General features: G+C 39.3%; 1 protein-coding gene across 24 annotated transcripts in view; it reads left to right on the plus strand.

Moving 5' to 3' along the window:
* MAGI1 (membrane associated guanylate kinase, WW and PDZ domain containing 1) overlaps positions 1-24,969 on the plus strand; it is a 653,852-nt gene that overhangs the window by 546,396 nt on the left and 82,487 nt on the right. For 10 of the 24 annotated variants that reach the window (XM_027958197.3, XM_027958188.3, XM_027958198.3 and 7 more), the window contains exons 6-11: positions 4,841-4,923; positions 8,870-8,905; positions 14,362-14,419; positions 16,216-16,325; positions 18,545-18,637; positions 24,675-24,857. In XM_027958197.3, coding sequence (XP_027813998.1) covers positions 4,841-4,923; positions 8,870-8,905; positions 14,362-14,419; positions 16,216-16,325; positions 18,545-18,637; positions 24,675-24,857 — 563 coding nt within the window. Of the gene's footprint in view, positions 1-4,840; positions 4,924-8,866; positions 8,906-14,361; positions 14,420-16,215; positions 16,326-18,544; positions 18,638-24,674; positions 24,858-24,969 lie in introns of all 24 variants that reach the window. The other 14 variants (XM_027958195.3, XM_027958187.3, XM_027958189.3 and 11 more) reach the window with 2 other exon arrangements.

Consider the following 24,969-nt stretch of genomic DNA (forward strand, 5'->3'; position numbering starts at 1 on the left):
TCTAACTGGAAAATCACCAGAAATATATAAGAAGTTCTAGACTAATCATACAAATATCAATTGTATATCTATATACTAGCAATGAATAAGCAGATAACAAAATTCAAAGTAAAATATAATTTACATTTACTTTTTAAAAGTCACTTAGGTAAAAATCTAATGAAATATATACAGGATTTGTATTCTGTAAACTACAAAATGCTGATGAAAGAAATAAATGAAAGTTTAAGTAAACTGAGAGACCCACTCTATTCATGGGTTGAAAGACTCAGAATTGGTATAGTAAAGATGTCAGTTCTCCCCAAATGTGTGTACAGTTTTAATATAAATCCTGTCAAAAATCTCAATTAGGCATTTTGTTAGTATCGACAAGTTTATTCTAAAATTTATTATTGAAAGGCAAAGGAACTAGACTAGTTAAAACAGTTTTGAAAAGGAGAATAAAGTCACAGTAATCAGTCTACCCAATATCAGGTTTATTATAAATCTACAGTCATAAAGGTTGAATGTTACTGATGAAGAAATAGACCCATAGATCAAAGGAACCCACAAACAGCCCCACAAATGTGTCCAGCTGATTTTCAGTAGAGAATGCAAAAGCAGTTCAATGCACGGAAGGTAACCTTTTCAATAAGATGGTACTTTAAGCAGGGCTATAGACAAAGGCAAATAAATTAACCTGAAACTAAACCTCTTGCCTTATTAAAAAAAAAAAAAAACAACTCAAATCATCATAAAGTATAAAATGTAAAGTAATAGAATTTTTAGGGGGGAAAAAATAGAAATTCTTTGAGACCTTGTAATAGGCAAAGGGTTCTCAGACTTGACGTCAAAAGCATAATCCTAAAAGGAATAATTGGTCAACACAGCTTTATCAAAATGAAAAAAAATTTCACTTTGCAAAGACTGGTAAGTAAATGAAAGGACAGCCTATACACAGGGAAAAAGTATTTATAAAGCTCGTATCTCAAAATGGACTGCTATCTAGAATATGTCAAAGTGAAGTCACTCAGTTGTGTCCGATTCTTTGTGACCCCATGGATTGTAGCCTACTAGGCTTCTCCGTCCATGGGATTTTCCAGGCAAGAGTACTCAAGTGGGTTGCCATTTCCTTCTCCAGGGGATCTTCCTGACCCAGAGATCGAACCCAGGTTTCCCACATTGCAGGCAGACGCTCTTACCGTCTGAGCCACTCTCAAAACTCAACAGTAAAAAGAAAGGAAAAAAAAATCCAATTAGAGAATGAACTAAAAAACACTAAATGGTGGTAAAGATGCAGAGAAGTTATATCACTAACACATTGCTGGTGGGTATATAAAATTTTGTGGTATTCAAAAAAGCAGTTTGGCATTTTTTTAAACTATACATTTCAATTACCATGGAACCCAGCCATTGCACATTTGTCCAGAGAAGAGAATACTTCGTTGTGGTTGTTTAGTCACTAAGGTGTGTCAGACTCTTATAACCCCATGAACTGTACCCTGCCAGGCTCCTCTGTCTGTGAGATTTTCCAGGTGTGAATACTGGAGTGGGTTGGCATTTCCTTCTTGGGGGGATCTTTCCAACTCTTAGAGATCACACCCATGTCTCCGACATGGACAGGCAGATTCTTTATCACTGAGCCATCTAGGAAGCTCAAGTGAACACTTAGATTCACATAAAAGCTTGTGCATAAATGTTTATAGTAGTCAGTTCAGTCACTCAGTTGTGTCTGACTCTTTGCAACCCCATGAACTGCATATAACACACCTTGTCCATCACCAACTCCTGGTGCTTGCTCAAACTCACGTCCATTGAGTCGGTGATGGCATCCAACCATCTTATCCTCTGTTGTCCCTTCTCCTCCTGCCTTCAGTCTTTCCCAGCAACAGGGTCTTTTCCAGTGAGTCAGTTCTTCACATCAGGTGGCCAAAGTATTGGAGCTTCAGTATCAGTCCTTCCAATGAATACTCAGGACTGATTTCCTTTAGAATTGACTGGTTTGATCTCTTTGCAGTTCAAGAGTCTTCTCCTACACCACAGTTCAAAAGCATCAATTCTTTGGTGCTCAGCTTTCTTTATGGTCCAACTCACACATCCATACATGATTACTGGAAAAACGATAGCTTTGACTAAATGAACCTTTGTCAGTAAAGTAATGTCTCTGCTTTTTAATATGCTGTCTAGGTTAGTCATAGCTTTTCTTTCAAGGAGCAAATGTCTTTTAATTTCATAGCTGCAGTTACTCTCTCCTGTGATTTTGGAGCCCAAGAAAATAAAGTCTCTCACTCTTTCCATTGTTTCTGCATCTATTTGCCATGAAGTGATGGGACCTGATGCCATGATCTTAGTTTTTTGGCATGTTGAGCTTTAAGCCAGCTTTTTCTCTCTTCTGTTTCACCTTCACCAAGAGGCTCTTTAGTTCCTCATTGCTTTCTGCTGTAAGGGTGGCATCATTTGCGTATCTGAGGTTATTGATATTTTTCCCAGCAATCTTGATTCCAGCTTGTGCTTCATCCAGCCCAGCATTTCCCATGATGTTCTCTGCATATAAGTTAAAAAAGCAAGGTGACAGTATATAGCCTTGCCTTACTCCTTTCCCACTTTGGAACCAGTCCATTGTTCCATGTCCAGTTCTGATTGTTGCTTCTTGACCTGCATACAGATTTCTCAGGAGGCAGGTTAGGTGGTCTGGTAGTCCCATCTATTTAAGAATTTTCTGCAGTTTGTTGTGATCCACACAGTCAAAGGCTTTAGCATAGTCAGTGAAGCAGAAGTAGATGTTTTTCTGAAATTCGCTTGCTTTTTCTATGATCCAATGGATGTCATTCCCTTCTCCAGGGGATCTTCTCAACCAGGGGTCAAACTCAGGTCTCCCACATTGCAGGTGGATTCTTTATTAGCTGAGCCACCAGGGAAGCCTGTTCATAAGTTTTCTTCTAAATAACCCAAAGCTAGAAGCCACCCGGGTGTCCTTTACTGTTTAAACTGTAGTACATTCATGCCATGAAATAACCACTGACAATAAAAACAATTACTGATGTATGCAACAATCTTGAGGAGAGTTATGCTGAATGAAAAATGCAAATCCCCGAAGATTGCATACCATATGATTTCATTTATATAACATTTTGATATAACAAAGTATGGAAATGGAGAACAGATTAGCAGTTGCCAGGGATTAACAGTGGTTTTCGTTGTAGGTAAGGGTTGGAAGGGAACCAAGTGTGGCTATCAAAGGGCTACATGAGGGATCCTGTGATGATGGAAGCCTTCCATATATTGACTGTTTGGCCGTCAGTATCCCAGTTGTGACTTTGTACTATAGTTCCGCAAGATGTTACCTTTGGTGGTATCTTGGTAAGGTGAATGTAGGATCTCTCTCTGTTCATTCTTACAGCTGCATGTGAATCTACAATTATCTTGAGATACAGTGTTTTTTTAAAATATCACACCCAATATCCTCCCCCACCCCCCAATCATTCTCCACTTTTGCTCTCTTATTTGTGAGAATAGCACAGCCATGGTTTCCAGTGGGACTCCTTGGATTTGATTCTGTGTGTCAGCAGGGTGTCCTTTTCAGGGTTCTTCACATCTCTGTCCTCAGTTTTCTCCTGTGCAAAATAGGGAGTCATCATTTTAATACTAATGATACTTCTCTCATAGGGTTCTTGGTAAGTAAATTGTAATTTATATGTAAATGACAAAGCAGGTTAAGATAGTTTTAATTGGGCTTTTGGTTATTCTATAGGTCCTGCTTCATGATAAAGATAGTAACTTCCTGATGGTCCCCCAGCTCCCTGTCTCTTCCCCCTCAGCTTTCTTTGCTGATTGGACCCCATCTCACAAGAGCTCTGTTTCTGCCCAGTCTTTCCTGCAGGCATCTCAGTCAGGCCCTGGGTTATACCTTGTTTCTCTGGGCCAGTCATTTCTCTTCCTTCATCTCCAGGTCCAAACTGTTCTGAACGCTAGTCTTGTATATTGTCCACATACCCTTCCCAAATATACCCTCCAGTTTCTTCTCCACTCCCCACCTTCCACCCCCAGCTATACTGGTGCTTAAAACCTTCAGAAAGTTCTCCTTGTTCTAAGGACAAAACCCCCAAATTCTTAACATGCCTGCAAAAGCATGCATGACTGGCAAAATTAGGACAGATTAGATTAGGATAGTTCTGCATAGACAAGTAAGTATTGTTGGTTGAGATACTTGTAACTGTATTACCTTTCATTTGTTTTATTTTATTTGAACACACTTTAGACAATGTTTGTAGGCTTTTGCATATTCTGTTTTGCCCTTAAGCCTTAAGTTTTTCCCATCGATTAATAAGATTTGAATCTAGAATTAAAAACTGTGACAATTTTTTCAACATATTTATTAGTACAACTTAAACTTAAGACTTCACCACCTACACTTGTGAAAAAAAAATTTTTTTTCTGTGTTTCATTTTTGGTTTGCAGCTTGAACTGTTGGACTTGTAGCTCTTTGATCCTCTTATTTAGTTTGCATAGAATGGACTGGTTGCTCAAGCAGAATTTTGTCCCAGATCTGCTTCAGGTCAATCAGCCCAGTCATTTTGCCTATCATTTCTCTCTTGATCGAAGGGCAACAGTGTCTATTGAAACACTTCATCTCCGGTTGGGCTCGACCCTCCTGAAGGAAGTAGAATTTCATGCCCAGCCTCTCCAAGCTTCTCCTTGTTCCAGGGCTCTCTTTTGCCCTCAGTTGACTGTTAGACAATATCTTTGCTTTAGTGAAGAGTAAATATTCAAGACTGTTTAAATCTTTTGTCATTGAGCTTTTACATTCCCGCCCCCCCCCACCACCACCTTTTCAGACGTATTTCTTGTTTCTGAATTTCAGCCACAACACAAAAACAACATCTTGGTTAGACCCTCGGTGCCTGAACAAGCAGCAGAAGCCTCTGGAGGAGTGTGAAGATGATGGTAAGGGGCTAAGAAAGTCTGGGTTTAAGTGGGCTTGTTCACACATGCAAAGTTTATTTTATTTGTTCTTGTTTTGGTGTACCGTGTGGCATGTGGGATCTTAGTTCACCAACCAGATTGAACCTGTGCCCCTTGCAGTGGAAATGCAGAATCTTAACTGCCAGGAAAGTCCCACATGCGAAGTTTAAAGAGTTGTAGCAAGGTCAGCCAGGTTTCTAACAAAGAGTTTTTGAAAGGTAATCCGGTTTCTATTAAGTGCATTATGGTTTCCAAAAGCAGGAGAGAAATCTGTAAAATTGTTTTAGAAGAACAGTTTGTTTAAACATAAAGACATGCTCAGCTCCCTATTAGAAATAGAACTGCAGCCCAGTCAGGAAGGATTCAGATGTGGATGCAACCTAAGCCCTTCAGGAACTTGGAGAAAACTCTAGAAAGTCTCTACCAATTTAGAAACCAAAAATGCTTTGGCCACTTACCTGCTGAACCATAATCATATATTGTGACAGCATTAGAGAAAAAAATATTAGAAACTTTTCTTGAAGTGTTCATGCTTCATAATTGGAATATTTCTCCAGGTTTAGCATTAAGAAAGCAGATCTTATTATGTTTGGGAATCTCTGTGTGACTTAGAGTGTATCCTAAATATGAGAAAGTACATTCTTCCAATAAAGAGGCTGAGGTGTTACCCTTTGACCCACTCTTCATGTTAATTTAAAGAAAAAAGGTTCAGCTGTCAATAAAGTCTAATTCAAAGCTTTGGAATTTCTAGTTACTTTTGCAAAAATGAAGAAGAAATTAAAGTTGAACAAGTGTTCCCTTTTGATTTGTCCTAAGTTTTACCAAAATTGCTTTTTGACATGGACAAATTAAAAGGAAAATGGCTTGCTTTACTACTCATTGTTCATTCTTGGCATTTGAATTAGTAGTATAATTATTGGATATACATTTTACTGTTAGTGAAACTTTATTAATTTATTCTATGGGGCACAATTAGTGTCTGTATAAACTTGATGTTTGTTTGAAAATATAAGCCAGTGAAGTATGATCCTGTGAAAGCTTTAAACTACAGGATATATGTGGATTGTAAGACTGCATGAAATGAACACAGAATTGTGTGTTCGTGTTGATCTGAGTAACTTCAAGTGGAAATACAAATCCTTCTGACTGAGGAGGCATAACTGAGAGACTCATTTTATTTTGATTGCTTAGTCGTAAAGAAGAAAAGGAACAGGCATGGGCAAATGCATTATTTTGCATGCTTAAGGATAATGGGCTATCATGATCATTCACATATTCTCTTTAACATGTGATACAGAAGTGACCAGTTTTCAAAGATAAGAACATAAAATACATCCAACCATAAAACTTCTTGGAACAGAATGTAATCTTCATTTGATGTCTGAGATTCTGAAGCTGTTTTAAGCCCTCTTATTACCATCAGATCTTCAGTTTCACTATCCATTATAATTATACTGGGAATGTATGAAAATGCCTGTCAGTATAATTTGATAGATAATAGAAGACTCCAGTAGCTTTTACTGAGAAAAATGGAGTGAAAGTGTTGATACAATTACTGAATTTTCTTTTTAGCCATTCTAATAATTTTTAATTCTTAGAGTTCATGTCACTGGTGTGAACATTATTCCCTTTGAAACAAGTATGTATTCATATCCAATGCAGTTCACTTAGTGATTGTTGCTTCACCATTAAAATTCATATGTTCTTCTTCTGGTAGAAACTATATGTGTGTCCGTGTGCCTATAAACCCACAAATGGTTTAAGCATATACAAGCAGATTCTACCCCAGTGGCAAGTATCCATTCCCATATCTGCCTTTTCTCCTGCCAATTATCCCAAGACTGTCTTGTGCTGTTTATATCAGATCACAGAGGAGAATCACATTGTTCTTTTACAACACTGTTTCTTTCTGCTCTCTGTAGGTCATATGCATGTTGAATGTAACAGTATAACATTATTGTAGAGAATGTTCTGTTTTCTTTTCCCTGTCTCAAAAAAGCAGAAACTAATTTGGGATTTTGATAGTCAGTGTATAACCCTTGTTGTGATTTCTGTGTTTTAGTAGTTCTTTAGATTTCTCCCTTGCTTGTGAACTCGGGGCCAGTATTATTTAATAATGCTTTTTGTCCTAGAGAGAATTTAGATTCATTTTGATTAAAACCCAACTAATGATTCCCATCAACCCAAATCTGCTCTTCTAAAAGTTTTCGCTGTCAGTACTACCAGCTGAGCTCACCTTTCCTCCCAGATGTCTCTAGAATTCATTCTCCATTTTCCCCACCATGTATACCATCCTAGTCAAGGTCAAGGTCATGCTGATCTCCCACCCACACTCTTGCCCACTCTCGTTCTTACACTGTATTCAGAGCAGCCTATGAAAATGTATTTACATTATCACCACTGCCTCAAGGCCTGTTTAATATTGTAGCTCTCTGATCTGTTCAATGAATGCCAGGTTCAAAGCTTGTCTTTCCAAGTTCTCTGTGGTTCAGCCTCTGAGCTTGTCTGACTAGTTCCATCGCACCTTCTGTCCATCACCCCCAGTCCTCATTGAGTTCCTGCGCTGTGATAGTTAGATGTGCTGTTCTCCCTTCTTAGAATGCTCTTACATTCCACAAATAATTGTTGAATGCTTTTTGTCTGTCAGGTGCACTCTGGGAATGTCACTTGTATCATTGAACACAATAAACAAGAACCCCACTCCAGCCAAGCTTGAATTCTAGCCATTTTTCACTCTAAGTCTTCTCATTAAATTTTACATAACGTTCAGATGACAGCTCAGGGGCTTGCACATAGTAAATCTCATTGAAGAACTTTAAGGGAATGAATGAGTGCCCCCAAAGATAGTTTAAATAATATCCTAATGGGCATGTTCATGAAAGATTTTGTGTAAATAAGATTCCCTTCGTAGGGGACAGTGCCAGTGTCAACCTTGTTACCTTATTGTTGGCAGTTGGTGACTAAAGTCAGTGATCGGTTCGTTTATTTATTCACCCCTTTGAGAAATACTTGGTGCCTGTTACGTATCCAGAGCTCCCACGGGCACTGAGCGCTGCAGTAGTGAAAGTGGACTTGCCCCCTGTGCTTCTTCAGCTTATGGTGGAGGGGACAACCATAGCTGTGTATGAAGTGGCTTGTTGTATGGTGTCCTATATTCTCTTTGCAGTCATCACAAAATGTTTTACTGACAGCAAGAGGTAGTCAGGAGTGGAAAGGATCTTGACTTGTTTTGCTTACTGAAATTACAGAGAACATTCTCATTCTAATATTTCTGAGCTGCTTGACTTAGAAATCTTATGCAAAGTAAACTCTGCTTCCCAATCGTCCTTTCAGGGCAGCCTTCAAGCCTCACCTCCCCAGCCCCCGATGTACATCATCCTGACATAGTTCATTTTTCTAACTCCTTTTGAAAGACAAAGTATAGCTTATCTTAGAATCTTTGTTCTCAGTTTGACCTCACCTTCTGTTTTTCAGGCAGCAGTATTACTTATAGGTTAAGTAAATTTTTAATTGTGAGTATAATTGCCTTGCAGATTAGAGGATCATAGAAGGATTAAAAGGACTAATATTGAAAGGTCTAGCAGCTTTGTTTGCTTGAAATAAGGTCTGTAATAAGTGACTTCCCACGTAAGAACACCAAAAACTGCAAAGGTGTTTGTCATCTTTTACAACCAATCAAACCTTATTTTGACACGCAAGGAAATGAGCCATGTAATTATGTTGCCAATATCAGCTCTTCCCATTTTGTGATTTACACTGAGGTCTCGAGTTGAGTAGCCAAGCCAATGAAATAGCCACAATGCAGGTAAGGACAAAATGAAGTGATGTGTTTGCTGTTTTTCTTGAAGGGCGTTTCTTTCCTTGGTGCTGGTGTCTGAATTTTTCTTTCTCTCTTTTCTGTCTCATTCCTGCTATTCCTTTGGAGAAGAAGGGATCCATACGGAGGAGCTGGACAGTGAACTAGGTAAACTCTCCCAGCCTGTATGACTTGCTCTGGGTGCTTTGGTTTCCAGTGACTTGCTTAATCCCTCTGTTTCTTTAGTTTGCACTTCTTCAATTACGATTTTCATTCCGGCTTAGCCACAAAAGGTCAGTCATATACAACCCATGTGTCTGACTGCAGACATCATACAGAGTTGTAATAAATCGTGTCTACAAAGAAAATATCTGAGGGAATTGGGGCTAGAATGAGAGTTAGCAGATCAGTACTCTCGTAAATTAAGGATTAAGAAAAAACTGAGGGATAGATGGTTGCCATGTCCCCTGAACTCTCTTATAGTCTATCTCAGTCTCAATTCTTGATTTGGTATGAGTGGTTTTCTCCACGGGGAATATAGAAAAGCAAAACAAACAAAAATCTACCAGACTAATTGAAAGATCTTAGGGAGAGTAACAGCAGTACAACAATTCCACAGATAAACTGAATGGTTGCTAAGTCCTAGTATTAGATTGTTAGTCACAGGCTACTTGTTGAGTTTGTAACTGTAGTGAATGGCTTGAAAACCAGATGCCGGTTTCTGTGTTATTTCCCTTCGAATGTGTATGTCAGTAGAAATCAAGTCTTGACTACTCTGAGTTCTTGCAGTTTGGGAATAATTTACATTAGCTGATAATGCCAAACTCTTTTATCTTTGCTGTTGGAGCATAATGAATTATGTTCCCTGGTAAGTTAAATGTTTAATGTTCATCTTTGAACAGTATTAAAATTAGTTTGCTTTCCATTTGATGCATGTATGAAACGGTAGATGGGAAAGCACAAGTTTTGGCTAAATTGCACTTGAGAGCCTTGGCTGATTGAAAATTGACAATAATATATTTTTAAAACAAGATTATTTAACATTAATATGAATAGAACTGTCCTGAGATTATTCATTCAGACTAGCATTTTTAAGTTTGCCTTAAAAACTGGTAATATAAATATTTAATACAGATTATTGGGTTTTGTTCAGTTTGATTTTTTATTATCTAAATATAGATAATTTATCATGGTTGGCTCAGGGTATGATAGAATCTTGCTCTATTTTTGTTAATGTTTGGAACATATCCTGTTATTGGTAAATATGTCAACAGTGGTCAATAACTGTTGAAAGATATATTTTTAAAGACATACAGTAAGTAGTCATTGTGTTAGGAATGATTTGAGATTCAGCCTGTGTAATAGAACAATTTGAAACTCATTTTGTAAATTAAAAAATATATTAATCTAGTGATATTAATGATTGTTGAAAAAGACAGAACTAGGTTTTCCAGATGAAAAATGAGTGCCTCAGTCCTTTGTGGAACCCATTTAAACTGCTCCGTGTGCTCAGACGTGTCTGACTCTTTGCAACTCCATGGACTGTAGCCCCTGGCCACCTGACCGATGTGTGTGAGTGCCCAGCACCATGTGAGATAATTCCAGTGTGCACAGGGGCACAGCCTATTTGCTTCTATGGAAGCTTGAATGTTGAAATTTTTAGGGAAAAATCAATTGTCCTCTTTTTTGGTGTACCTGTAACACTGTGGAAACATTCCTGTGCTGTTAAACTCTGCAAAGTAGGTTTTACTGGCTGCATAGTATCCCTTTTCATGTTCAGAGCCGCAGTTCTGGGAGATGGTTTGGTAAAGCAGAAGCTGTTTCTGGGGTCAAGGCACATTGACTGGCTTCATTTCTGGGCTCTCACTTACTGACTCTTGTGACCTTGGGGAAGTCATTCACTTCTCTTAGCTTCCTGTTCCTAACCTGTACGATGAGCTCCCATGGGGCTTAAGAGAAGACTTAATGATACTGTATCTTAATATATATTTGTCCCTGTGATCACATATTGTTTTTGCCAATTTTCTGATTTATTAACCAGTTCTTCCCTGTTGGACATTTTGGTTCTTCCTTGTGATACCTTTTGTGTTTAATATGGGACAGGAGAGCGACATGTATACTACAGAGTTGGCCCAAGTGTGTCCTTGTGGGTAGAGATAGGACCCCCTGGTTTTTGTCTGTATGTGTCCTCTGTATAAAGAGTGGTGTATATACACACACACACTTTTTCCTTGCATTCATTTCAGGTTCTTTTGACAAGCTCACTGCCCATTTTCTTAATAAGAGGATCCTAATTTCAGACAATAGCAACTGTCAAGGTTTTCATTGAAAAATATGATTCTAGATGTGACGAGGACACCCTCCCTATAATCTGCCTCTGAGAACTAGGGGTGGTGGGCTTGGGTGTTGGACCCAGATCATTTGCTTACAGAGCTGTCATTTCTGAGCTCTGTTGTTCATGCTAAATGGGTAGCGCCGTTATGCACTTTGGGTTTGTAGAATTTATCACATCTTCTGCAGTAAACTCCCCAGAATCAAAAAGCACGTGAAGAAGCTTCTTTTTGAATTACAGAGTATTCATGTGCTGCAGCCAATTAGGAGGCAGAGACAGAGAAATGAGGTCCTCTCCCAGCCAACACTGAATCACAGTTTAGAAATTTATCTCTGTTTGTGAACATGACTTTTAATCTGTGTGTTGACAAAACTCTGGGAACATTTGTCGGCTCCATATTCGCTCCATGGTGATGATTAGTACAGCGTGAATTTTTTAGTGGTAGCAACAGCAAGCTAACAGGCTGTGTGGATCTGTCCTGTTCCTTTTGGGCTATCTTACAATTGCCATTAGCTAAGCTTAGGTGCCAGGTGCTATGTAAAAGGTTTTCAAACCTTACTTAATCTACATATGACCTTCGAGGTAAATCTAGGGGAAGGGTGTGTTTTCAAGATATTAGTAAGTAGCTGAACACGAGGCAGATAGAAAAGAGTATGGCTAAGGTTCATACCTTAGGTCTTCACCACCTTCCGTCTCAGTGACATCTTGTCCAGACTGGTCTGAGGTCTGACAGTTGTTAGACATGAGGGCGTGGCTCTAAGTATCTTTAGAGTAAGAAAAAAATTTTAATGTCATCATTTTCTAGGCTTCAGTATTTTCTCCCATTTTCAACTTTTTAGGACCAAATGGCACACTGCAAGACAAACACCCTCTGTTTTTAAATCGATGACCAATTTCTATTTTAAGCTTTCAGAAATGAATGCCTATTATTAAGTTAATCACCACATTGGAAGTGAGAGATCTATCTTTTCAATGTTAAATGAGCTTTATCTTGAAAAACTGGACCATTTCTGGAGTTTGTTAATCTGTCCCAGAAGAGCAAATGTCCAGAAATACCAGTTGACCAACGTCATGTCTCAACCCTAGTATGTAAGTTGTCGAGTAGGTAACGTGGCTAAGTCAGAGGTGGCTTCTTTTCTTGAAGCCCTCTTGGACCTCCATTAGAGCACTCACTGTGCCATATTTGAATTATCTGCCCAAACGGTGCCCTTGTAATTATCTTTGTGTCCTTGGTGTCTAGCACACCCTCAGACACTCAACAAATGTTTGACCAGTAATGGAATGAATCGAATTCTTAATTTTTTCCCTATGTTAGCCAAAGATGATCAGGCCATATATGTTTGTTTTTTTTCTTTCAAATGAAGACCACTTTTTAAAAAAGAGTCTTTCTTGAATTTGTTACAATATTGCTTCTCTTTTTTATGTTTTGGTTTTTTGGCTGAGAGGCTTGTGGGATCTTAGCTCCCCAACCACCAGGGATAGAACTCGGACCCTGGGTACTGGAAGACAAAGTCTTAACCACTGGACTGCCAGGGAAGTCCCTAGGTCATATATTAAGGTTGCCGAATTTGAAAAGAAGTTTGATTCATTAAAAGGTGCAGTCCCCTAATACTCAGTCACTCTTCTGCCCTGTGCCAGCACAAACATATGCCTGGGCACCACTTTGCATTTTTCTAATCTTCAGATTTCCCAGCTCTTTGGAAATATTTTTCCTGGTTCGTTTTCATTTAAATGGTAATTTCCAGCATTGTAAGGGGAAACCACTTCCCAGGCATTTGATTTGCATCAGTTCACAAGACATTGCGTATAAAAAAGCCAAGTTGTGTCAACATCTGCACATTGGACCTGCCTTGCATTTTAGTAGCTATGTCTCCCAGTATTCAAAGACTTCTTTAAAACCTGCTAAGTGTTCCCCACGCCCATGAAGAAGGGGGGAGGGGAAAACATGTCTCTGTTTGCAAACAAACAACATGTGGAATAAAACCCATAAAATTAATGTCTCTTGATGTGCAGCCAAATCTGAGCAAAATGTAAACTTTGAGTAATTAGCCTGTGTGTGTGTGTCTGTGTGCGTGCGTGTGTGTGTGTGCACATGACTCCATTTTAGTGTAGAACTGTTTGTGTCTTATGGAAAACCTAAGCCCTGATGAAATGGGCACGATTTTCAAATGGTGACCACAAAATCATTGATTTTTTTTAAAAAAAAGTCTTGCTTTTCAATCAAGTATAACGTTCAGTTCAAGCCAGTCTTAACGTGTCCTCCTAGGAATAAAGGTTCGCTTTGGAGTACAGTGTTACACCACCTTGCCTTAACTATACACAGAGCCGAGTGGCTTTGAAATTAAGTTGAGAATTGCAGCTCTGCCTGAAGAATTGTTTAGTGACACAAAACACAACGTAGCTGCTCTTTCACCGAGTTATCTGATGCAGTGGACTTTTAGAAATAAGCACTTGTTATGACAGAACGCTGTTACCTCGTTAAACGAAGTTGCAACTTTTGATATGAAACTTTATGAAGTGAAGTTCAGTAGAGCACAGATGAGTTTTCCAAAAGGCATGTATATTCCCCAGTGCCGTTTTACCATCACCATTTAAAGGAATGAAGTATACCCAGTTATGTGGAGAGTTTTTGGAGAGCAGGACCGATGTTTCTGCTTTCATAGGCACAGCCTGGTGAAGATTGGGGCCTGTCCAGATGTAGCCAGTTGAGTGATAGGTGTGTACAACTCAAGAACTCAACTCCAGGTGGGCATTTTTATTTACTTGATAGCATTTTGATTAGGAACAAAGAGAAAATTAGATGTAAATTTTAAGTATTCTAGGGAGAGCAAAAATGGGACTTACATTGGAAATGAAAAAGAACGTTTATTTTCATCCATTTTTGCTTGTGTGGTAAGGCAGTCTAGCAATAGAATGAGACCACTGCAGATATTTAGGATGGGGACCAGGCATTCAAGGCAAAATTTGAATATATTTTCATTAAAATCTAATTTAATAGTTGATTTAGAATGAAGGCACCTAAGACTGCATTATATTAAGTTTCATTTGCTTATACAAAATATCAGTAAAGAATTGCTCTTTGTGTAGGAAAACACTGATAAAATAATGCTCACTTTTTAATTGGACTTTAGACAGTATTTTTATTTGGACTTTAATTGGACTTTAGACAGTATTTTTATAACTCTTTTTTTTTTCTTCTTTTTTAATTTTTTTGGCCTAAATCGGTTGTTGAAAATCTCTAGGCTCTTCAGGAATATCTTCTTCTTGCTCTGAATGTCCTTTTATTTTTCAGAACTGCCTGCTGGTTGGGAAAAGATTGAAGACCCTGTCTATGGTATCTACTATGTAGAGTAAGTGCCTATTAAGACACATTTTAGTTTGCATTCTTGTGTAATTATGTACATTTATGCTGAACAGAATTCGCCATTGTGATAAGGTAAAAACAAGTAATAATAGTAACATTATATTAATTTTATAATGAAAAATAGTTTAATGAATAAGAAAGTATTCAGCAAATCTGATGATGATATATAATAAAATCCCTGAGGGCCACATGTCTTCTGTTTACTACGGTATTGCTAGAGCCAAACATAGTCCTGGTCTATGGCAGGTACTTAATAATAGGTATTATTTGAATGAATGTAAAAAGCTCAGTAGACCATATGAGTATGAGTTGTTTATCTTCAGGAAGAGCATCAGTTTTGCCTTTTGTTTTGCCCTGCTCAGGTCTGAGATTTTCAGTGATTACCTATTCATTTAAACTTTCTAAATTCTCTAGTACCAGAAGATAGCCGTTTCCTTTTCCAGGGGATCTTCCCAACCCAGGGATCGAACCCAGGTCTCCCGCATTGTAGGTGGATTCTTTAGCATCTGAGCCTCCAGGGAAACTGTGAAAAACTAAAGCCTGACTTGAAAATTATTTTGAGTTCTAAATAATCATAGAGTAGGAATATTTCTAAACTTCTCATGAAATATGATTTTGATGAAGTAAAAAAGAATATGTGTAGGCTTGTATATATGTGTGTTGATGTAATATGTGTATATATACATGTACATGTATCGAAATTGTTTAGTTTCTCAGTTGTGTCTGACTCTTTTGTGTCCACATGGACTGTAACCTGCCAGGCTCCTCTGTCCATGGGATTTCCCAGGCAAGAATAGTGGTGTGGGTTGCCATGTCCTTCTCTAGGGGATCTTTCTGACCCAGGGATCAAGCCCAGGTCTCCTGCATTGGCAGACGAATTCTTTACTGCTGAGCCAAATGGGAAGCCTACATTATGTATACATACACTGAATAAGAATGGGAAAAAAAAAATGCTTTGGATTTATATATATGTTTGTACGTGTGTGTGTGTGTTTATGTTTCCTTGGCCTTATTCGTTTTGGAGCCATCTGAAGTATCTGGGTCTTTGTCACTTTGAACACATCACATTTGCTTAGGTTAGCTGCATTTGGAATCTTTTTGCCTAGGGCTTATACTTTGAATCCTGACTCCATGCTTATTGATCAAAATAGTTGACAGATGTTGGTAGAGTCCTTCTTTTAACTTGATCTTTGGGGGTCAGGGTGCTTACGGTTCCATGAACTGTAGAAAGTTACATACAGTTTTTGGCACTACATGTTACAGACAACACCACATCTCCACTTTCAGCTCCATTTAAAAATAATTCTGTTAACTGACTTCTTGTTAAATTAAAGAAACATTCTTTGTCACGTGATTCTTTGGACCTTTGGGAGAGTCGGTGTTTACAGTCCTGGGGCTTGAAAGCTGGCCATGCTAAGCTTGAAGCCTCCTTAGTGCTGACTAGCTGTTTTGTTAGGTCAGCTGGTACTTAACTGCTCAGAAACTTACCTTCCTTATCCACAAAATAACAATAAAAATAGGACCTTCATCTTGGCATTTACTGAAGATTTTTAAAATAAATCATGTGTAAAACTGGTTTGACAATGCTTGGTACAGACAAGCAGTCAGTATGTGGAAACCATTCATTTTTGTTTTTGTTGTATCTTCCTAACTGTGCTTTTTGACACAAAATGCTCAACCACCTGCTTTGCTCAGGTCCAGTCAAGGGAACTTGGCCTGATTGGCATTTTGCTTGTGGGACAACATGTTTCCTAACTGAGTGCAATATGCCTTCTGCTTCAGCCACATCAACAGGAAGACACAATATGAGAATCCAGTCCTGGAAGCCAAACGGAAGAAGCAGCTGGAGCAGCAGCAGCAGCAACAGCAGCAGCAGCAACAACAGCCCGAAGGTTGGCTTTCCCTCTGTCTGTGGGCCAGGAGCTCCAGGCAAAGCCTGGGCACTGACACCCCCGTGCGGCCAGAAGTGGCCACGAGGCTCATGTCCTGTGTGGTGCTAGGAACGCAATGTCCTGGAAGCGTGGGGAGTGATGCAGAACCTCTGCTAGAGTCCACACCCCGAACCCAGACAGCTAAAGTGGGGGGCCCCATTTAAAAGCACCCAGTCTCCACTCTGGTTTAGAAAGGGGCTGTTAGATTGGAGAACATTTCTGACGGGGACAGAATTCCCTTGCCCCTGGGAGCTTTTGCACAGCACCTGGTATCTAAATCCAAACCACTTTAAGATGTGCAGGGTATGGAACTAACTTTTAATTGTAGGCATCAGAAAAAGTTGGTAATTTTCAGTGCTTTCAAAAAATTAAAAGTTACTTTGTGCTCTTCACAAAAACATGAACAGTTCAGAAGTAGAGAACATTTACATCTCCCCTGCTGGTTCCCATTCTATTCTCAGCAATAAGCAATGTGCAGAAATTTTCTAGGGATGTACAAATATGCAGATTTTGACAAACACCAGGTCATAATTTATGTATATGAATACATTCTGTATTTACATACATATTAGTTTTCTGGCCTATTTTTCTCAGTTAAATATATTTCTTGCACATTTTCAAGGCTGCTTAATATAGATTTACCTTGGGATTATTTAATGACTGCATAATATTCCTTTTATGAATCTCTTTACTTCATTTAGCCCTCTGTTTATTAGCAGATGCTTAGATTTTTCTTCATTTTTCATCGCAGTCTTTAAAAATATTAGGTTTACTGTTCCTTTTATATGAATATAAAATTCAGTACTTCTCTTATTATCATAGTGAACTTAATAAATATAGACCATAGCATGGAAGTTGGCAGATTTTTTTTGTAAATGACCAGATAATAAACACTTTAGGCTTTGCTATTCGTACAGCATCTATTACAGCTACTCATCTCTGCCCTTATGGTATGAAATACGTTATAAACTGTAAACAAATGTATGTGGCTGAAACACTGAACACTGAAATTTGAGTGACATGTAATTTATGTGTCAACAAAATATTCTTCTTGATCATATAGAAACGTGTGAAAATCATTCTTGACTTGCAAGCTTAATAAAAATAGGCACAGGGGCCAGTTTGGCCTGTGAGCCATAGTTTGCCAACCACGGCCATAGACTGTATTTTAGAGAGTGTTTGTCTGTATCTGTGTGTGTGTGTGCACACGCACCTAGCTATTGAAAAGTTCTCCTTAATCTCTCTTCTATTTAAAAATTTAAAAAATATTTTTATGAATTTGGGGAGTGAGAATGTATAATTGAAAAATGAGTGTAAAATTCACTATATGTACACAATTGAATTTGTTAGCTTAGCTGGAAAGGTGAGTTTGGGATGAATCTTAAGATTCATTCGCCGTGAGTTATTTCTTGGTCTTCAAAGTGAACGCGGCTGCACTTAGTTCATACACTTAGGCTAGTTAGGACTCAGGGGCTTTCCTAATGGGTCCCCCTCGGATTTTAGAGATGATAGGGGACAGCACCTTACCAAACTCCTGAAACCTACCTTTACTGCCCCAGCCAAGCAGACTTCAGCTGTCCAGCCAAGTCTCAGATGAATTATAGAAGTTTCTGCCTTATTGGGCCTGCTTTAGTTTACTGTATATCTTTTCTGATTTTTTTTTACTTGATCTCACTTTGAGCTCTCCAGCCAGAGAGAACTGGAGATTTTTATTGGTTGTATTTTTATTGGTTTTATTTCTGTCCTCAGAGGTCTTAGGAGAAAGAGACATAAACACACACACACAGGGAGGGACCTTAACGTAGAGTAGGTGTGCTGAGTAGTGTCCTACTCTGTGCAGCCATATGGGCTGTAGCCTGCCAGGCTGCTCTGTGCATGGGGTTCTCCACACAAGAATACTGGAGCAGGTTGCCAGTGCCCTCCTCTAGGGGATCTTCCTGATCCAGGGATCGAACCCACATCTCACATCTCCTGCATTTGCAGGAGGGTTCTTTATCACTAGCGCCACCCGGGAAGCGCTACGTAGAATAGCATCAGATACCAATTCCTTGTCAAGTGAAGCTTTCTGGTTCTGGTTTTATTGGCTTGGGTAGTTTTATAATGAAGAAGGTGGTGAATCCTAAGTAAGGTGACCAGTGGTCGGAAGGAAAACAGTTAACTGTTTCTTGTTTTCATTGTAGAATGGACAGAAGATCATTCATCGCTTGTGCCTCCTGCTATTCCAAACCACCCCCCAAGTAATCCGGAGCCAGCCAGAGAAGCTCCACTTCAGGGTAAAGTGTTTTTATAATCGCGTCCTACTTTGGCTCAAAAGTTCAATTTTTTTAAAGAAACTTTAAAAAATGAAATCTGATAATTCCCAGATCTTTCCAAAAGATTGTTCCAAGATAGTTCTTTGTTGTGGGGCTGACCTGTATATATGGTAGGGAATGAGCAGTGTTCCCAGCCTCTGTCCACTCAGTGCCAGGAGAAACCCTCCCCCAGTGTGACAAACAAAACTGTCTCCAGATATTGCCACATGCTGCTGGGAGTGGGGCAGAGGGTGGTGTACAAAATGATGTTGAGTTGTGAACCCTAAATTTAGAGAACACATACATTTAATGCTGTGTTAAATAAGATACATTGAAAATTCAGCACTGCATGTTTTAACATTCTAGTCAATGTATTTGCTTTTGACTAAGATTTTCTTGTAAATGTAAAATGGTTTGATATTACTGTGTTATACACTCTAACCTCTGTTCTTGTTGCAGTTTGGGCATTTATGCATGTTTTACAACATTTCATTGGTTCTCACTTATTTACATTCACAAATAGTATGCATCCCTACTGAGATTTATTACAGAAAATTGGAAACTCAGAATCTTGCTACTTTCAGGCCTCATTACTTTTAAAGGATAGAAAAGATTTGGGGATTTTTTTTCTTTAGCTTTTTTCTTTTAAATAAAAAAATAGAATAAACATCATATTATAGTGTTGGGGAGTATGTTACAGAACCAATAAAAAGCTGTAAAATTTGTCTTTTCTTCTCTCTACATTTTTAAAGATATAAATGTGTTAGATATTAAAAGATAGGTAAGATACCCCTTTTCCCTAATTTTCATTCCTCCACTTTTATTTTTATAAGAAAAGTTATTTCCCTTTTAGCTGATATTATCATGAGATTAGCGTTAATATCAACTTGTATAACATAGTTTGATACCATTTAATGGTGATATTGTTTTTAATAGAGACAAAACATAGAAGATAATGATATATAAATTAATATCAACAGGATTGTGGGCTCGTCTTTATTTTTAAAGTATAAAATTCCTTCTTCAACTTCATGTTGTCTTCTTTCTTTCTCTCATGGTAAGTTAACTCCACTAACTTCTCAGTTCCTTGACCCTCTTGTTAATTTCTTGAGTCCTTGAAACTGTGGACACACCAGGGCCTTTGCACATGCTGCTCTCTGGATACACCAGGGCCTTTGCACATGCTGCTCTCTGCTTGTGGCTGTCTTCTCCTCCCACTCTTTGCTCTGCCAGCTTCTGCTCAGCTAAGGTTTCTGTTGGATTCTGTCCGATTCACTCTTCCCATGTCAAACTTCTCGTTTACAGAATTTAACAGTTGGTAATTTGTGTTCATCTGAGTTCAGTTATTTAGCAATTTCCTCTTCAGACTTTCAATCGCATGGAGGTATGAGACTGCGTTTTGTTTTGTTTTGTTTTGTTTTTCCACAGTAGGATATCCTGAACTAGATCGCATCCTCTCTGCTAAATTTATTATTGTGTGAAATAACGTATGTATGTCCGTGATAAACAGCCTGGCTTCCTTAAAGGATTGTCTTAGAGATTAAATCAATTAGAGCTTTAAAGTTTCAGATTCTGAGTGTCAAATGCTTCATGCACCAACTGAGTTAAGAGTCCAGACAGTATTGATCTGTATGAGGAACTTTATTTCAGATTTTTCTCTTTCTTTTTTTTTACCCCCCTTTTCTTCTTTAATCTTCTTGGGTTCCCTAGTGGTTGGGGTTTGGGAGAGGCTCACTGAGCTCCCTGTAGGAAATAGTCTACTCTTAAAACTTTTACTCTAGTCTCTGTATTGATTGTTGTCTTTCAAGCATAATCATAATCTTCAAAGTATAACTAATACCATAGAAGACAGTTTAAATCCATACTCTTTGACTCCAAGCTACAGTTGTAAGAAACATTAAGTTGGGCTTTATCACCATCGGTTACAACTCTGAGTTCCCTGTGTACCTGTAAAGTATCCTGGTCTATGTTCCTGACAGTACTGTCAGGAAGAGGCTGTGTAGCTAATAGGGTTAGATTGTTTGGTATTAATTTTGCTGAGTTCATTGCTCAACTGACTTTCCTCTGATCAAAAGAGTATCCTTCTCAACTCAGAAAATGTTAACTTTTAAAGAGATTTGCTCTTGGGAAATCTCTCCAGCTTCCAGCTTTATGCTCAGAGATTTTGCAGCTACCCCTTCACCCTACCCATTTCACCACCACCATCAACAAAATAATAACCTACATTGATTGAGCTCTTTTTATGCATCAGGCACCTCCTTGAGCACTTCAGCTATGTTATCTGTCACTGTTCCTCCTTACAACTATCATGTAAATAGTGAGGTTAGTACTCTCATTATCTCCACTTATACATCCGACGCTCAGGCAGAGAGAGGTTTAGTAATTCATACACATCCAGGAAGTAGTGGAGCACAGAGTTGAACCCTGGGTGTCATTAGAAACAGTTTAACTTATTTTTGTTGTGTTTTTGTTGTGTTTTTTTTTTTGTGTGTGTGTGTGTGGGATACCTCATCGTCTTAATGTATGCCATTCAGTTTGGATGCTACTGGGTACATGTTACCTTTTTAATTCAAGTTAATTACAGTTTAAAAAAATAAAAAAGTTAGTTTCTTGTTTCCACTGGCCACATTTCAAGGAGTCAGGAGAGCTTCGTTTTTGACTAGTGGCTGCTGTATTGGATAGTGTAGATAGGGAGCATTTCCGGTGTCACAGGAAGTACTCTGGGGCAAATGGTACTATGGTATTCAAATACTAGTTCCAAGAATAGTGCCAACTTGGCAGAGAAGCAGGCAGCTACAGGTTGTTCATGAGTAGGTGTTTTGGGGCTTAGACCCAGAAGTTCCAGATTCAGTGAATCCAGGACAGGCCCTAGAAATGAGTACATTTTTAAAAAGCTACCCAGGTGATCCTTACACATCACCAGATCTTACAGCTGTTGACTAGTCAGCAGATTAGCCTGTCTTAGAAAATAACATGTGCCACAAGGCTGCAGCAGAGAGCTCCTCATTCCACTGCTTGTATATAGAAAGGCACTTCTCCAAAGCTACAGTAACTGATGACCTACCTGTACATAAAACGTAATAAAATGTGCATAAATGTGGAACCCTCTGATCTTTTCTCCCTAGTTAAATGTTGAAACAGAAAGTCAGTGTGTAATTTCAAAGTCCTCTTCATGTCTCTTTTAAGCTGAAAGCATTCTCAACTCAAAATATGCTAATGGCTTTTTAAAACATTCATTTAGATAAACTGCCAGACACATTTTTACATTTTCTAACTTTGCTATAATCAGGGTGAAAAACTTACACACCCAGCCACCTCTTGCAGCCTTCTCAAAGACACGTTAAATTTCACTTCTTTGTGCTCTTATTCATTCGTTCATTCAACACACATTTTTGGAGCACACACAACGAAACAGGCCATGTTTTATTTACACTCTGGACATGCAATCAGGAATCCTTGTGGAGTTTGTTCTAGTGTTGTATGTGTGAGCATGTGCAGTGCCCTTCCTGCAATAGGGTATGGGGGAGAGGGAGATAAAACCCCCTTCAGTGAGTAAGCTGTATCCTGTGCAGGATGGTGATAAATGCTGAAATCAAAAGTAAAGCAGGTAAGGGGGATTGTGAATGCTGGGAGAGATATTGCAGTATTCAATAAGGGGACAGAGAGTGTCTCGCTGAAAAGTTGATGGGTATTGATATCTTTGCCTAAGTGAAATATGTGTTTGCCTTGAAGCTTTCCCTAGTAGCCTCTGCTTCAAGAATAGCTGCTATTCGTATACCCCATAAAGGGAAATTTGGGGGTTATCTGAACGGTTCTCAATTTTCCATCTAGTAATTGCCATGGCAACTCTTTCAGTACAATCCCTGACTGCGCTTGACATCCCTTCCCTGGTGCTTTGGCAGATGACTTCTCATGGTAAATTCAGCTCGGTCGTGCCTTTCTTTAGCCATGCTGACAGGACTATAGTTTGTCCTGCTTCCAGCCAGCCTTGGGACTACAGTAGAGGGGAGGAGGTTAGTGAGCAGACCTGTGACTCCAGGCAATTTTAAAAAGCCTGCTTAAGAGCCAGAGACTTTTGAAATGTGCAATTAAAAATTGTATGTGTTCCCAGAGACCTTTTTAAAAAGACCTTTTAGATGTAGCTAACCAAAAATAACTTTCCTTCCTGCGTGCCAGCCTCCTAGTGCAGGGGTATTTGGAGACATGGAGATTTTTTTCTCCTTTTTTTGGATAACATTTTTGGTAGAAAAGTAATAGGGCATATGGGGAAGCAGTGTCAAGGGCAGGAGATTGGAAGTATAATAGGAGAGTTGAAAGAGTCTGCACCTAGAATGATGTTCACTACTTTGGGATAATTGGGGAAATTCAATTGAGTTTCTCGATTACAGAGAAATGCCCAAATTCAAAATAAAATATTGGGTTTGTGTGCGAAATGTTATTTGTGAATGTTATCAAGAGAATTCACTAAATGTTTGGAAGCTATTTAGCTGTATATCTGTTAATTTATTTTTAATGAGACAACTGATTTTGGACATACCTAGGCTATTTCACCAGAGAAGGCAATGGCACCCCACTCCAGTACTCTTGCCTGGAAAATCCCATGGACGGAGGAGCCTGGTAGGCTGCAGTCCATGGGGTCGCTGAGGTCGGACACAACTGAGCGACTTCACTTTCACTTTTCACTTTCCTGCATTGGAGAAGGAAATGGCAACCCACTCCAGTGTTCTTGCCTGGAGAATCCCAGAGACGGGGGAGCCTGGTGGGCTGCCATCTATGGGGTTGCACAGAGTCAGACACGACTGAAGTGACTTAGCAGCAGCAGCAGCAGCAGGCTATGTCACTACTTGTTAAACGATGCAAATGGGCAGGAAAAATTGGTTGAATTCAGAATTCAATTCAATTCCTTTTAATTTTTAAAATAGCAATTCTCTGTCTATTTATTTATTTTTGGTTGTGCTGGGTCTTCACTGATGGGCATGGGCTTTCTCGAGTTGCATCGAGCGGGGCCTACTCTCTGGTTGCGATCTGTGGGCTTCTTGTGGTGGTGGCGTCTCTTGTCTGGAGCACGGGCTCTAGGTTGTTCGGGCTTCAGTGACTGTGTTGCAGGGACTCAGTAGTTGTGGTGCACAGGCTTAGTTGTGCTGGGGCATGTACAGTCTTCCCAGACACCTGGGAATGCGGGTTGAACCCACGTCCCCTGCATTGGAAGGTGAAGTCTTAGAGAGTGTGTATTAGACTCTCAGTTGTTTCTGACTCTTTGTGACCCCGTGGACTGTAGTCCACCAAGCTCCTCTGTCCATGGAATTCTCCATAACAAGAATACCGGAGTGGGTTGCCATTTCCTTCTCCAGGGGATCTTCCCGACCCAGGGATTGAACCCGGGTCTCCTGCACTGCAGGCAGACTCTTTACCGACTGAGCCACGGGGAAAACCTCCTAACCACTGGACAAACAGGGAAGTCCCATGATTCTCCATTTCTTATTTATATGAGTTATTCTTTGTGACCATACAGTGTCTCCTGGTATCATCTGTTTATTTTCAGAATGAGTTTTCCCTTTGAAAAGTTTCTGTGTAATTGACTCTACAAATGGGAGCCAAACTCAAGACAACATACTGGAAGCCAGAGTAGAAAATATAATCTGTAACAAAACAAAAGACAGGAAGCAAAGACCCACGCCATTTTTTTTTTTTTTTTTGAAGGCCTCATAGCAGCTCAGTTGCTGTCAAACTACGTGAAACAGACCAAAGATGTGTGTCAGAGCATGGACGCCAGGGTCGTCCTTGTGTTACATTTTCTTCTGATCTTCGTGCTGACGCACAGTGAACCCCAGCCCCCTCCTTACACAAAAGGGTCTGGGAATTCCCTTACAACTGGAATCAAGAAGGACTTTCTTGAAACACCTCTGTGCCCCCATGCCCCAGCACAGGAGTTTGGAGATATGTCTAACTTGTCTCATTGCTTATTTACTTCATCTTTTCACTCATGGTCACCCTCCTTCCACATCTTGTTTTGATGCAGGCAAACCCTTTTTTACACGAAACCCTTCAGAGTTGAAAGGCAAATTCATTCACACGAAGCTGCGGAAAAGCAGTCGTGGCTTTGGCTTCACAGTTGTTGGAGGGGATGAACCTGACGAGTTTCTGCAAATCAAGAGCTTGGTCCTAGATGGTCCTGCCGCCCTGGATGGCAAGATGGAGACAGGTATGAGACACTACAGCAGGGACCAGACAGCACCATGATGTCCTGAGCTTGTCATTGTCCTTTAAAAGCTTGGCCAATGAGCAGGCTTCCTGTATGACATAAATGTGTTTCC

Source organism: Ovis aries, chromosome 19 (genome assembly GCF_016772045.2).
Source record: "Ovis aries strain OAR_USU_Benz2616 breed Rambouillet chromosome 19, ARS-UI_Ramb_v3.0, whole genome shotgun sequence".
NCBI classification, from domain to species: Eukaryota; Metazoa; Chordata; class Mammalia; order Artiodactyla; family Bovidae; genus Ovis; species Ovis aries.